Source organism: Phoenix dactylifera, unplaced genomic scaffold (genome assembly GCF_009389715.1).
Source record: "Phoenix dactylifera cultivar Barhee BC4 unplaced genomic scaffold, palm_55x_up_171113_PBpolish2nd_filt_p 000077F, whole genome shotgun sequence".
In the NCBI taxonomy this organism is placed as follows: Eukaryota; Viridiplantae; Streptophyta; class Magnoliopsida; order Arecales; family Arecaceae; genus Phoenix; species Phoenix dactylifera.
The window spans coordinates 576,626-591,666 of NW_024067676.1; the positions used below are offsets into that span (position 1 = coordinate 576,626).

General features: G+C 38.7%; 1 protein-coding gene across 1 annotated transcript; it reads left to right on the plus strand.

The window, feature by feature from the left end:
- Positions 1 to 5,278: 5,278 nt before the first annotated feature.
- On the plus strand, positions 5,279 to 9,609 carry LOC103715115 (zinc finger protein GAI-ASSOCIATED FACTOR 1-like). Its single transcript, XM_008802646.4, has 3 exons — positions 5,279 to 5,909; positions 6,395 to 6,791; positions 8,464 to 9,609. The coding sequence occupies exons 1-3, from the start codon at positions 5,711 to 5,713 to the stop codon at positions 9,419 to 9,421; spliced, it is 1,554 nt and encodes a 517-aa protein (XP_008800868.1). The 5' UTR covers positions 5,279 to 5,710; the 3' UTR covers positions 9,422 to 9,609.
- Positions 9,610 to 15,041: the final 5,432 nt, after the last annotated feature.

Consider the following 15,041-nt stretch of genomic DNA (forward strand, 5'->3'; position numbering starts at 1 on the left):
TACAGATCGACAAAAGGTTGCGACGTGCCTAAGGTGGTGCTAGAAATAGGAGATTGATGATCAAACCTTCGCTCCAGCGCTGGATTAGACCAGAAACAATAAAGATAAAGAAGTCCTCTTGTTGAAGAGTATCTAACGCGATATCCTCCAATACCTAAGTCAGACAGACTATCAAAAAACAGTAAAGGTGTTGTGAGAGTGGCAGAGTGATAGCATAAAGGTGTATGAGGGCTCGAAAACACTTATCTGAAGGGTCCATCGAGATTGGTTTGTATTGGAGAGGGTGTCCGTTGCCGAAGGATTCAGACGTATGGATCGGCCATCATTGGTAAGCTATGTGACGTTCCCAAGATCATGCTCGGGCATTTTGCCCGCTCATCGTGCACTATATATCTCATGAATGCGATTAAGGAAATCACACTTGATTGTAGCCGAGGTGCTGCCAGTTGGGAAGAGTTTTGAAATTCAAAGAACTCTCCGCCTGCTTTTGAGCTGGCCACGTGGCAGGTTTTGATTGGTTAACTAGGGCTGGTTGGCTTGCCATGTAGGCTGTGGTTGGTCCCGAAGCATATCAAAATCTAAAACAATAGAATCGAAAATATGGAATTTTGTATATGTGTGCATGTGGGGGTACATATTCTATTCTCGGAGAAAAATTAAAAGTAGAAAATTTTAGATGCTCCATGCAATAGAACATCTTTTTTTCATTGAAATTAAAACAGGTAAAAGTTTTGGAATTGGGATTCTTTATTGGGAGGTTAACAAGGGGGCTACATGCATAAGGTCTACAAGAGTGAAAATCTTGATTCTTAAAATCTAAATAGTATATCATTCCACTTCTATGTACAAGGATTTTCTTGAATTCTTGGCACATATGACACTAACTGTAACAAAGAAAATACTCTCAAATTATCAATGAACATGCAATATCACAAATTATCTTGCATTTTATATTGGTGCAAAAGCCAATTATTAGGACATACTTTTCATCAAAGCTAGTGCAACTAAGTAGTAAGGGTACATACATCATTATGAGGGGGATATTTTTTAATCTAGCAGACTTATACACCAAAATTGGAAAAGATCTATTATTGTTTGTGATTTTTCCGGATCCTATTTTTCATGCTTATGGCTTGCATCAATTATTCTAAGGATTTCAGTGTCAATGTTATATTGTAAATAAGATCACATTTTAGTAGCCCAAAAAAGAAGTTTTTGCCCTAGTAGCCATTTTCAATTAGAAGTTTCTTTGTTACCATATCACCACCATCCACAAGTTTCAATTTTATCACATCATATGGCTCGTTAGCTATCAATGTCTGCGACCTATTACAAGTTAGCAAGTTGATATATGTCCCCCTCATGATGTTATGATTTCTCCTAATTGTGTTCAAGTATCAAATTATAGGTCAAATAATTATTTGAATTATTTCAACTTTTCATGAAATTTTTCCATGATATATTATTATTGTCATGAATTAACCATGACATCATTATAACATAATTCTAAAATATTACATAACGATGTATTATTACAATATTTACACCACACCCTTAATCTTCCTTATATGCCTATTATGGAGTGATGAGTTTGAAACATGGTTGTTGTTTTTGCATGCACAATTAATGTGACTTCTTTTCCTCCTTTGATGTGAATGATTTTTTTTTTATTTTTTTGATAAAAAATCAATCTAGAGGATGAGGGTTGCTAGACACCTACCACTTCATTGATAAAGTATCAATGAAGTAGAAGAAATATCTAATACCAAAACAATGCACCCAAAGATTGGCTGAGTTCGAAAGAGAATAAAAAGGAAAATTTCAAGGTAGGTAAATGGTAACCAAGGATCTATATCTACACACTTAACCAGCTAAAAATGGTGCAGAAAGCAAAAACATTATAAATCTTAAAACCATTTAACATCCCAGAGCTAGAAAGAGAGATCGATAAACTGCATCTAACACCGTCTGCCACTATGCCTCCCTCCTCTTGCAATAAAAGATCCTCATGAGCAACAGATAAAAAAAACCAACATCCTTATGAGATGGCAGGAGTACTTGGATCATGTTCACAAAAAGAACCAAAAAAAAGAAAACAAAATCTCCAATCAGCAATATAAGTGCATTGTATCAATATCTTGCTTCACTTGTGATTGTATATATCACATAGCTAATATTTTTTTTATCATTCTGATATAACTGTATACTCACCCAACATAAAAAATGCAGATGCATTATTAATGCATGCATATCTTTATGCAAGTGTTAGTGATATACTATGTGCTCACCGTAGGCTATCACTCTTGAGGGCATAGGCAAATAGTGTGGAGTAGAAAAGAGGGAGAAGACTAATTTAACAAGAAGGGACCACCTTCTTTAGATTACATCTTATATGCTACGTTGGATAGCTAAGGCTGTTTTAACATGGCTATTTAAATTAATGCAGCCTTTATTAATTGACTCTGGGTGGGAATTGCAACAATTTGTTCGAGTCTTCTTGTCCCATTTGAGAAGCAGGATCCAACCATGCTAATGTGATTCTACAAGGCATCTTTTCATATAGTCCATTGGATTGTCCAAATCAAGAGTGACAAGGAACGACTGAAAGCATCACTTCGTCCTTTAGCTAAGGAAATTTTTGGTGTTGTTCCATGAAATGATGAGCTCATTGTGTTGTTCAACAGTTGGAATTGTTTGCAGAAGAAGGCCTTGTTAGAATGTAGCTTTATATTACCTTGACTTCAGATGCCTCGTTTTCTGGCTGTGATGCTAAAAATTGTTTGATTCCAAGGCCATGGCTGACAATAATGGGCCAAAGATCTTCTCCACTCAGATTTGTAGAATATAGTGGGAAATAGGTGTGATTTAGTAATGTTGTCCCCAGCTAAGGCCCTTTACTTGATGAGCTGCATGGGGGACTTCTCTTCCATTCTATCAGCATTATCAGAAACCTTCCTAATGTCATCAATTGATACCTGTTTTATTTTTTTAATGTGTGTCATCATTTAATTAAATTCCCTCCCTCTGTCTGCTGCCCCAAACTCCTTCCTTCCAAACTACTCAGGCAATCAAATAAAACCTTGAGCATGGATTTAAGCCTATCCAAAAAGATTAGAGATAATTTCTGGTTTAGAATGCGAGACACATGAATGGAAGCAAGAGGTGATTGCTGCAAACTTCGCTATAAACTACTTAAAGTTTCATACACTTTTTTGATGTTTTCACTTTTCAATTCACATAGTTTCATACACTTCAGTATTTTTAAAAAAAAAACATGCAGTATTGTTTTCTTTTAAAAATGAACTATTATTAGAGAGAGAGAGAGAGGATAAGGATTGGAGGCATCGATAAAAGCATGGAAAGGGACTTGGCCTTGGAATGAAGACATATTGCAGGCCAAACTAGAATATTAAACACAACATCTCTCTCGCTCTCTCTTTCTTGTAATTTTCTTAGTCTATGCATTATATTATATTCATGCACGGACCACAACGTTATCGACCACACAAGGCACGTCATTCTTAAATCACTTTCCCATAACCCTAGACCTGGAGATTATAATAAAACTAAGGTACCCACACAACCCTTCCTCTCTTTGTCATTTATTTTTTTATAAAAAAAACTCTTTACTCTCATTGATTCTTTCATCTTCATGTCTATCCAACAAGAAAGAAACGAGTAGGGAGGGGAGAAGGGAATGAGACTGCCGGCCTTTGTCTTGAGCTTCCTGGCAAAGTGGCAATTTGGATGTTTTTTGATCATTTTTTTGAGCAATTTCATGGATGTAATATTTTTCTAATTTTTTAAATATTCATCTCCAAGTTTTGAAACTGCATCTGCCCACCAGCTGAGCTAAGTTTCTAATGAATAAAGGTATGAAATTATCATTATTCTTCTAACAAATAACTAATTGACTTTCCTAGGCTTGGGTGATAACTTTTATGGCATGCATTTTATAAGTACAGGGTGTAACCATGGTTAATTACATCTATCATCATAAATTACAAACAAGTGCGAGCATAGATTAATCTAAAGGAGGGCTCGTTGATCATCTGGCTGGTGAACCGAACCCATCATCAATAAAGAGGAGAAAAGCATGCATTGACGTCTGCAACGTACTTTGTATATCTATAGGATTATTATGTATTGATTAGTATAGCAATGCGTAACTGAAAAGGTTCTTTGCTTCTTTTTTTTTGGAGGGGAGGATGATTTCTTTTTTTGAAAAGATCTTTTTTTCCCAATTTGATGTGTTCCTCTCAACAGTTGATTTATTATTATCACATGACATATCATTTTTAATGGCGAGAAGGCAACATTGCTTTAGAGAGTAAAAGCCAAACAAACCCACCAAAGTTTGCTAAAAAATTACCAAAGGTTTTCGGTATTTTCCTGAGCCTGAAGATGCCATGATTCAGATCTTGTTAAGGTGTTTCAAGATTTCAATCTAGCATTGCAAAGTGACAAATTCGCCATTGTGCTCGATAGGACTATAGCAAGGCTTGAGTTTGCTTATCTATGAGTGTATCATTCTTCGGGAAGGTAACCTACAAATGATATAAACTCTGCCATATTAATTAATAGATCGACTGAGAATGAGCTGTGGTAGGCCATTCTGGTTAAATTTTAACCAACTAACGAAAAAGAATGAAATTAAATAAAAATAAAAGTTCTGCATGGTTCAATGAGTTCATCTGTAATTGCTTGAGACAAAGTGAATTATAACGCAGGTGCGATTGATCCAAATTGAGTCAAGTATCGATTCAGTCAAAAGCTTGGTCCATACTTATTTGCTCAAGTTTTGGTCCATACTTATTTTCTCGTAACTTTAGTAATGAGATTAGTAATTACAAATTTATAACAAACTTCAATTTTTCATCATAATTAAATTACTCCCATTATCGTCTAACATTTGCAAATAAAGTAGTGTTCTATTTCATTACACTTCTTAAGGAATGGAATATGCTGTTACTATATATAATTGAATCTTAAACTTTTCATTGAGCTAGACTTGGTGTTGTTCAAGCATGGGTTCATAACTAATCAAGCTTCAAACTTATGCTTGAACATGGTTTATCAATCTCATCACCAGTTTTTTGATTTAGCTTGGCTTGATGGATGAATCTGAATCAAGAGATGAGTCAACCTGGAAAACCGGACCGAGTTTTAGTAGGCCGGCTTGACTGTACCAGTGTCAAGTTGAAGGCCACCAAGAGGGAGTCTATGGTCAAAAACTATTCCAAATAAACTAATATTCCATTAAAATAATCGTGTGGAAGGTGTAAGGAGAGGACAAGAAGAGACCCGGTTCCACTGTTGCTGTAAGACTTGCCAGCACAGGACTCTTCCACCGCAGATTTGGAGGAGAATTCTCTGCCTTTCGTCTTTGGCTGATCCCATGACCAAATAATCACTACTCTCAATAATAGACACTGTTAAAATATCAACTTAAAAGTATGAAAAATATGAGCTCCTATATTTTATTCCATCAATGGCCTCCCCTCCTACCATAAAAGAAAGAGACCACCACCCCATAGCCTCCCCCTTCTCCCCCCTCCCCCACCCCCCCCTCCCACCATCACCACCATCCCAGAATCACTGCCAACAAGAGGGAAAAGAGAGAGAAATAAGGCAAACAAAGAAGAGATCATAAGAAAGCAAGCAAAAGAGAGAAGAAAGAAGTGGTTGAAATAAAGGTTGTGGATACCAAATGTCAAACATAACAGGAGATGGTGGGAGCTTCTCCTCTGAGAACCACACAGGGGAGGAGGAGGTCCACCAGAGCCAGCAGCAGCAGCAGCAGCATCCACTCCTTGGAACCATCGCTGCCACGGCAAATGGCAATGGCTTGAACTCACAGCCACAGGCACTGCAGGTCAAGAAAAAAAGGAACCTCCCTGGGACTCCAGGTATATGTTTCTTTTTCTTTTTTTTTTAACTGTAGAGTGATTGGCGGTTCAATTATTGGTGAGAAGCTTGTCTGTTTGTTAGCTTAGAACTAGGAAATAATTTTGAAAAAAAAATGTACCAAAGTAAAATTCTACTAATAATTATAATTTTACTCTTAAATTTATCAGCATACCAAAGTTATTAACTCTTGGAACACCATAACAATTCGGCATGGTTTTTTTTTTTTTGAATTTTTTCTTTATTACTCTCTCGTCGATCTTATCTAAAGATTCTTTAATGGTTGAACACTTTTGGCCCTTCCTCTTATCACCAACAAATTTGTAGTAAAGTTTACTGTTTGTATATAATATGGACAAAATTCTCCCAGAAGCAGTCAGATTTTTATAACCCTACTCAAATCAAGATCAGATAATTGTGTAACCTGCGAAGCAATTTTTTTGTTATCATGCATGCTAATGATTTAATATGGAGTTAATCTGCACAGACCCTACAGCAGAAGTGATTGCTCTATCGCCGACAACCCTGATGGCAACAAATCGCTTTGTGTGTGAAATTTGCAACAAGGGCTTCCAGAGGGACCAAAACCTCCAATTGCACCGCAGAGGCCACAACCTCCCATGGAAGTTGAGGCAGCGGACGAGCACAGAGGTTCGAAAGAGGGTGTACATTTGCCCTGAAACCACATGCGTTCATCACAACCCGAGCCGAGCTCTAGGGGACCTCACAGGAATCAAGAAGCACTTCTGCCGCAAGCATGGGGAGAAGAAGTGGAAGTGCGACAAGTGCTCGAAGAAATACGCAGTGCAGTCGGACTGGAAGGCTCATACCAAGATCTGCGGCACCAAGGAGTACAAGTGTGACTGTGGCACCATCTTCTCCAGGTTCACTTCTTACACTAATAGATTTAATGTCGAGTAGTGAGTTGTCGATAATTAGAAGGACCACTTTGATGATGAGATGCATGATAATAGTTATGAGTTATAGCTAGTATTATATATATATAAGACCACAATGGCTGTCATTACTTGGCAGAAAAAAAAAAGAGAGAGAGAGAACCATAGATTACTTTTATCCATGCATTTTAACAGCCATTTTTTGGTATTATAATGGCATATAGCAGCTTACGATAACAAATCAAATGTGTCAGGATATCTTACTGAAAAAAAAAGGCATCATATAGAGGTATCCTATGTCTAAAGAGTATCTTAGATAACAAATATTTATATGGAAAGAAAAATATCATGAGCTCGCCATTTCAATCATTTAGAATCTCTGCTATGTCTTTCATGTAACAAATGCAACGTGACTTAGTATATGTTGAGAACATTAGAGGTGATAGAAAAATATCATACAATATTTACAAGAACCATGATGTGAATAGAAAATTAAGTTTGATAAGTGGGTAGCATATATGTTAGGTATGGAAAACATCAGAATATCTAGGATTCCCTCTGAAGTTTAGGGATGTGGTCTTTGAGCATGTTAGTGCAGAATGAGGATCACAAGGTGAACGCTGAACTGTGGAATCACAAGGAGAAGACTATTTCTATTGTACATCTATCAGGATCTTCAATCACTGGAGTGTTCTCTCGAAAGAATGATACAACAAGAATGCACTAATCTTAAAGTAGCTAGTTGATATATCCTGTCTACTAGATTAGTATATGAACTTATTGCACATCAGATTTTTAGGGTTAAGTGGTGGACTCACATGACACAACTTATCATGTTGTAACTGTTATACTGATGAAATTAAAAAATAATTAATTTAGGTCCATTAAACTAACAGGAACTATATATTGATGGTTTCCTATCCTAGAATTAATGGTTTCTTCTCCCTTTGTTCAACTTTTTATTTAGGTACATACAATATCGTTGATTTTTGAAACATGAAAGATTAAGTTTCATTGCAACGCCTTTCCTAGAATTTTTCTTGTTCAAATCAGAATAGCATTGTTTCAACCCCTGAGCGCTACTTAGACGCTTTAATGTAAAACAAAGCAAGTGAGATGCAAACTAGCATGTAAATATGATAATATTCAGGTTTTCAAGGAACATAAACTTGTATTTAAGGGAAATAAAAATCAATAGGTCAAAAGCGATGGTTGTTAACTCCAACGTCTAGAGGGACAAAAAGAATCCTTTGGTTGAAAGACTGTTTTGAATAACGTTGGAAGTAATAAAATTTATGGAAGTCAAATTTTGTCCCTAAAAGTTGGGCATACTTGCTTAGAAAAGGGTGCTTCACAGTATTGCTACTACTAGCTAGAAGAGAACAGGGAACCTCAAAAAGGGAAGGCAAAAGTTTCAAACCCTAGGCGAGAGATTACTCTCAATGTCTCACTGTCCTCAAAAAAAGCAAAATGGTTTCTTTTTTGTTCCTTTTTTTAACAGCAATTTAAAGATTAGACTTGAACATGAAGCTAAACTAAAAATATCTTTTGGCATCAATTTATCAACTATATTATTTTGTTCTCTTCAATCCTAAAAAGCTCTATATATGCATGAAAATATCTTCCAATTGATGTAATAATGAAACTCTCATGTCCACAGGAGAGACAGCTTCATCACCCACAGAGCCTTCTGCGATGCTCTAGTCGAAGAGAACAACAAGACCAGTAGTGGCCTGATGCCTACCATGGGCTCAAACCTCCAAGCTCATCGAGTCCCCGAGCTTATGATGCCCATCGGCACCCCCAGCACTGCTGACTCGCCGGTTGGACTCTCCGACTTCAATAACCATGACATCAAGAACCCCCTCAAGGCCCTTCCCTACGACCTCATGCCCACTCCATTGCGTTCGCATACCATGGCTGGAAGCATGCTCTCCACAACCACGGCCGCCACCCTCTTCAGCTCGAGGACCTTTCCCTCAGGTTACCATGTGCTTAGCGATAGCACCAAGATGGGCCAGCTAGCCATCGGGTCGGCCGACATGTCGGCGACCGCATTGCTCCAAAAGGCAGCACAGCTGGGTGCAACCGCCACCTGTGGCGCGACTGCCATGACCTCCTCGAAAACCCACAGGAGCTTCATCTCGGAAATGGCCGGGCCTGATCAAAACTCTACCATTAGGCCTTATGGTTTATACGATGGGGTGCAAACACATGGGATGGGAGTCGATGGAGGAGGGTTTGTGAATCAATTTTTCGATACTACAATGGGTGAAAGCTCCGGGTTGAGTGACATAGGAATGTTTCCCTTGACCGCTGGAATGTTGAACAATAGTGGTGGTGGTGGTGGTGGTTCGCAGGGAGGGAGTGGGGGGTCAAGGTTGAGTTATGGAGGAGGGGGAAGTGGGGACGTGATGACTGTGGATTTTCTGGGGGTTGGCAGAGCAAGGACGGTGCCAGCGATGGGATTACATGAGAAGCAGCAGCAACAACAACAAGGGATGCAATTTGGAGGAGTTGGTCAGCAGAGGTTGCAGGAATTGCACCCATTTCAGCGGCAAGAACAGCAGCTAAGCTATGGACAAGCTGCCATGGAGAAGGCTTTGTGGGACGTTTGAGTGAGAAACAATGTCGAGAAAAAATATGAGTTTCTTTCTCTCTCCCTCCCCTCCCTCCTCTCCCCTCCTCTCTTGAGCTGGGTAGAATTGGTAGGAGCATTTTGTTAGCATTTTGGTAGGCTCTCATGTAAGTTTTAACTGTTTGATCTTCGGATTAGAAAATTTTTCCTGGCTTTGCTCAAAAAAAATTTTCTAGTATGGATGGAATGATGCAGGTAGCTTTGTCAAAGAAAGAGGTGGTAAAATTTCTCAAGGATAAAGTCCACCATCAAACAAGTTTTTTTCAGAGAAGATTTTTTTAGTAATCCTTTTACCCACAACAAATCTATACTTATTTTTAGAGATAATTACTTTTGTTATTATATATGCAAGCTTAGTTTATAATAACAAAACATTTTGTCTCTACAAATCCATCAATGGAGTTTGATCAGTATCTATAGCAATGACTATGGACATTATCTTTTTGATGAAACTATGAACATTGTTGTAAATATCTTTCAAAACTTTTAGTGGCAAATATAATTGCTACAGTAAATTTTTTTTTTGGGTAAAAAATGTAAAAGCCTCAAAAGTATAAAAATAGTAAGTAAAATTTTAAGTATAATTATGTAACCTATTTAATTACAAAAAATAGCATATACATCAATTAATATATGCATAATCAATTACAATCCACATTAGGAAAAAAATAACAATATTTATTCATACAACTGTGTGTAAAATCAACAAAATAATATCCATTATACATAATAAATAAAAACTCATAGAAGCTAATTCAATGTGTATAAGAAATTGCTCTCCATCCCCATTAGTAATATGTGGTCTAAAGTCATCTTTCATAACTTGGATATACAAAATATACTCTTCCTCCTCTGCTCCTCTCAAAATGCAACCATCGATGAGAAGGAAGGACTTTGAGGGAAGGGAAGGATATGATGTGAGGATCGAGGGTGAATAAACTATTTTTGAAATCTTGTTTGCTGAACCACAGAGATGTCTCCAGGCTTTTTCAGAAAATTTGGATATACTTGTTTTTTATTCCAATCAAATACTATTTAAGTAAGAGTTTTTTGATACCAAATCTTCTATAACGATTGTCTGATGATCTAGAGACATAAAGGATGCTTATCAATCTGCTTGGCCATGGTGATGAAAGACGGACCGCTAATCTATCGTAGAGAGTGTGAATCTGCGCACAAAAAGAAGGAAAAAACTCATCGGAATTACTTTGGTCGGGCCCTCTGATGCTTAAGTCAAATAGGGTATTGGAAAGAATAGGAAAAAGAAAGAAGAAGAGTATGGTATAAAATAATCTCTCTTTTTTTGTATATATGGATCTTAAGCTCTTTATATAGATACAGAATCTATGTCCCATCAGAGTTGGACTCTTTAGAGTATGAATTTTAGCGGAAAACAGCATCTTGGCATTCCTTATCTAGATAAGCTCAGGAATAAGAGTCTCATTGAAATTGGCATTTAGGTGACATGGGCTCCTTTTTGTAGAATGATCTCCTAGATAGGTCGGCTTGGATAGCTCGGTCTAGCCCACTGTAGTCAGCCTTATTCTGGTTGGCTTGGGCCTGGTCGATCATTTCGTTGGCCTTCTTCTTATTGGCTTAGGCCTGATCCACTGGTAAGAGACTAGCCCGCTTAATGTAATAGGTCCTTTGGTTCTATTTATATAGAGAAGGAAGCATGGATATATTACGATTGTAAGCGGAAATCAAGAAATGAGCTATAACCACCGTTCTTTATGAGCCATATGTTGGGAATTGTGTCCCAAAGCCAATTTTTATTGTAAGAATAATGTATATGTTTTATTTAATGAATAATAAAATCTATTATGGCACTCTTTTCATCACAAGTGTTGCATCTTCAAATAGGAACTCCTGTGTATTGTGATGAAGTCCTTAGGACTAATTTAGTGGATAAAGGAGGTTTTATCATTTAGTCCTTAAATTAGTTCGCGACCGATTGACAAGCTATTAATTGGACAATAGCTATGTCAAGTATAGGTCGTTGTATGCCATTTAGTTGGTTGTCCTCTTAACCAAGGAGTGTGGAGACACTGGTATGGCATATAGGTGAGATGTAGGAGTACATCGTCGCTGAACAGTGACTCACCTGTTGAGCACTCCACTGTCGGGAGTTAGCTCACAAAGCATATGGGCATAAGTATCCCTTAGACCTGAGACTATCACGGTGACTTGCAAGCAACTCACTGTACTTTGGCACTGAACGATCTGAATTTCTAATTCAGATATTGAAAAGTTGCTGGGTGCAGTCAAGTACTCGCGAAGTCTGTGTATGAGTCAAGAAGGGATTGACCGCTCCAGATTATAGGAGTTGATGTTTCGTTGTGTTTCAATTTAGTAAAACCTTGGCCAGGGTAAACCAAGTGATTGGTCACTTAAATTTAATTAATTGAAATACAATATGGATGACCGGACCAAAGTATGACAGTTCACTTTAGGTCATCTTGAGCATCGTTGGTCAAAAGGATGAATTATGCGGTAACCATATGAATGGGTTCTTGAATGTTGCTTTGCATATTCGACCTATCCGGACGTCGGATATCATTGCTAGATGGTCACCTCGATTAGTGCATGAAGTGGTTCATGTACTACCGGCTTAGTGTTCGAACCTATCGGAGTCACGCACACAAGTCAAGTTAAGTAGGAAGGACTTGATCCAATTTAATTGAGAATTAAATTGTGGGTCATGTGAGATTTGGTTTTGTCTATGTTCAGCTAGCACTGAACATGAGGTACATACTGAATTTCATGGATGTGTATTTGATTATGTCTGTATTCTGGCTTAATCAAGTTTCAATTAATGTAATTGAAATTGATTTGGGCTCATTTGTTGAGTATGGTTTTGAATTGGATTCAAATAAATATAATTGGGCTTTATGACGATTTATTCCATATTTATTCTAGTCCAAGTGTGACTCGGATTGATCTGAAAATTGAACTAATTGGAGTTCACATGAATCAGATTCATGTGGAATTTTTTCGGATCCAAAATCTTTCAAATTGGTCTTCAATTTGGTTTAGAACCAATAATGGACTCAAGCCCATTTTAATTCAGCCCATTTGAATTAAACCATTTAAGAAAAATCAATTTGAATTGGGAATTTACTTAGATGCCCTCCTGAATTAAATGACTCGTTTCCTGTGTTTCTTCTTCGGTCCACACAAGTCTGTGAACCACTTTTCTGCTGAAACGTTCTCCCGTGAACCACGGTTTTTCCCTTCTTCGAAACACATAAATTGACCGCTTGATCTTCCTCATCCTGCAACCATTTGAAGATCCGAAGAGACGTGTCTCTTCGGTTTTCAAAACTCTTTAATGTAGTGCTGATTTAAATGAAATCAAACGGTTCAAAAAAATTTAATTAAATCATGAATCGTTTGGCGTTTTCTCTTCCCTGGTTCAGCCTTTTCTTTGCCTATAAATAGGCTGGGGTTCTCTTCATTCTTTGCTAGAGATTTTATCTGGGGAGAGGGGAGATTCATGATCTTTTGAGTAGCTTGAAAAGAGAGGAAAAGGAAACGGGAAGAAAGAGGAAAAGAAAGAAAAGAAAAAAAAAGGGAAGAAAGAATTTTTGAAATTCTTTTCTTCCAGGGGTTTATTTGCAAAAAAGGTTTTTGCACTATACAGACATCATCCTACCTTCCTGCATTTCTTGGCGTGCGTGTGAAGTAGAGGGTCCGTACATCCGGGCCTCGCATAGCACCAGATCCACCAGTACCAGATCCGGCACCAGATCCAGTTCCAGATCCAGTTCCCGATCCAGTACCAGATCTAGCATCCGATCCAGTATCTGATCCAGCACTTGGCCCTGTACCAGATTCTGTTCCAGAGTACCTCGATCAATCTTCCGCTGCGGGACCGAGGTATGGTAAACATAATATAGTTATGTTATTTATTTATACCTGTTATAAATAAATAGATAAAATTTTAAAACTGATTTTCTGACCTGGCATCCGATTTTATCGGATTTTGCGGGAGATTTTTACTTCACCATAACCTCCTTCCTTGCGTGGCTTCCTTTAATTGTGGACCTATAATTGCCTAAAATTCAAATACGTTTAAAATTGCTTGCCACATATCGACCCTTGATAGGCAGGTTGAATTTAGACTATATCACTTACTCCCCACTTTCGAGCTTGAGCTGTTTTCTCTAGCTCGGATGAATAAAGTAGATTAGCTAACTGTAGGCGATCAGATGTGCAAACCTCAGCTAGTTTGGGCTACTATAACCTTTTTGTTTTGAGGGATGTTAGGGTTAGCTTTTTGTGTTGAGAGCCATTTAGGTTAGCTCTACAATTTGTATGAGGTTGGCTCGTCAGTCTATGCAGGGTCGGCTCATCGGCAGGGCCGACCCAACCCTTAGGCGACTGAGGCGGTTGCCTAAGGCCCCGGCCCAAAGAAGGCCCGCTGCAAGAAAGGGCTCAAAGACAAATGGAAAAAAAAATCCCCCCTGTGAGCTCGCCTTATGCTGGCCCACTACAGGGAAGGCCTCAAAGACAAAACGACCTTAGACCCCCCAAATACATTGGGCGGCTCCTGCTCATCGGCTTGCTATGGGTTGGCCTTTCCTCCTGCAAGTAGTTAACTCATCTTGCTTGGATGGATCTAGGTCCTCTCTATGTGAAAATTTAATCAAAAGTCAAACACTTACAATTGTTTAAAGAGGTGCAGGAGTTTAGCTCCTTGAGATTGTTGTCCTCTGATATCAGCTTGAGAGCTGTTATGGCCTAAGGTTGGCTACGAGGTGCTTGCCCCCTATTCATTGGCTGGCTTCACTCATGACTGGTAAGGTTGGGCGGATTGCTCGTGCCTTATTTCTTGTTGACGTTGAGGTCGACGTGTTGAGGCTGAAGTGTCTAGATGTAGACTCTAGGAAGCTCAAAGTGTCTATGGTTGGATCGGACCTTTGTCCCCCATTCATTGTCGTTTTTAGATCGATGCATCGTGCCCGCTCTATCATCGCTTTCAGGTTAGTGGGTCGCGCCCACTCTACCATAGCTCTGAGGTTGGTGGGTTGTGATAACTCTGCCAATGCTTGGAACTTGTCTTCTCATCCCGCAGCCTCCATTTCCTGATTGAAGAGGTGAGTTGTTAGGAGTTTGGCTCACCGGATCTTCTGTTGATTGGATTTTTTCGGTGGCTAGCATCTAAATGATCAGGTCGAGCATGCTTCCTCTAATTCGAGCCTAGCATGTACTAGGTCTTTTCATCGGCTCTTGGCCAGTAAAATGGAGGTTCTAGCTGCTTCTGAGATATCGTTGAGGGAGGTTCCAAGCTCACTCCCTAGCCTCGTAGGCTTCAGCTAATGCCCAACCTGCAACACTTGAGTGTGGCATAGTCGGTGGTCTTAGTGAGACTTGCATGACACTCCGTCTATGGTCACAATCTGGGAGATTTGCCAAGCCCATGGGGATTGTAATCAGTAGTATGTAGGAGAATCCTCCGATCAGTCATTTTTTGCAGTTGGCCTCATGGTTGTTGCCTCAACCTAGCCTGAGCTAGGATTTTTCTACATGCCTGGAGCTGCGTTCATGCCTGGATAGATCGAGGGCTTGGGTTATGGAGAGGGTGTGAGCAATGAAAG

Coding starts and splice junctions, on each gene's coding strand:
- LOC103715115 (XM_008802646.4), top strand. CDS start 5,711: ATGTCAAACATAACAGGAGATGGTGGGAGCTTCTCCTCTGAGAACCAC. Junction 5,910..6,394: donor GAACCTCCCTGGGACTCCAG/GTATATGTTTCT, acceptor TAATCTGCACAG/ACCCTACAGCAGAAGTGATT. Junction 6,792..8,463: donor TGTGGCACCATCTTCTCCAG/GTTCACTTCTTA, acceptor TCATGTCCACAG/GAGAGACAGCTTCATCACCC.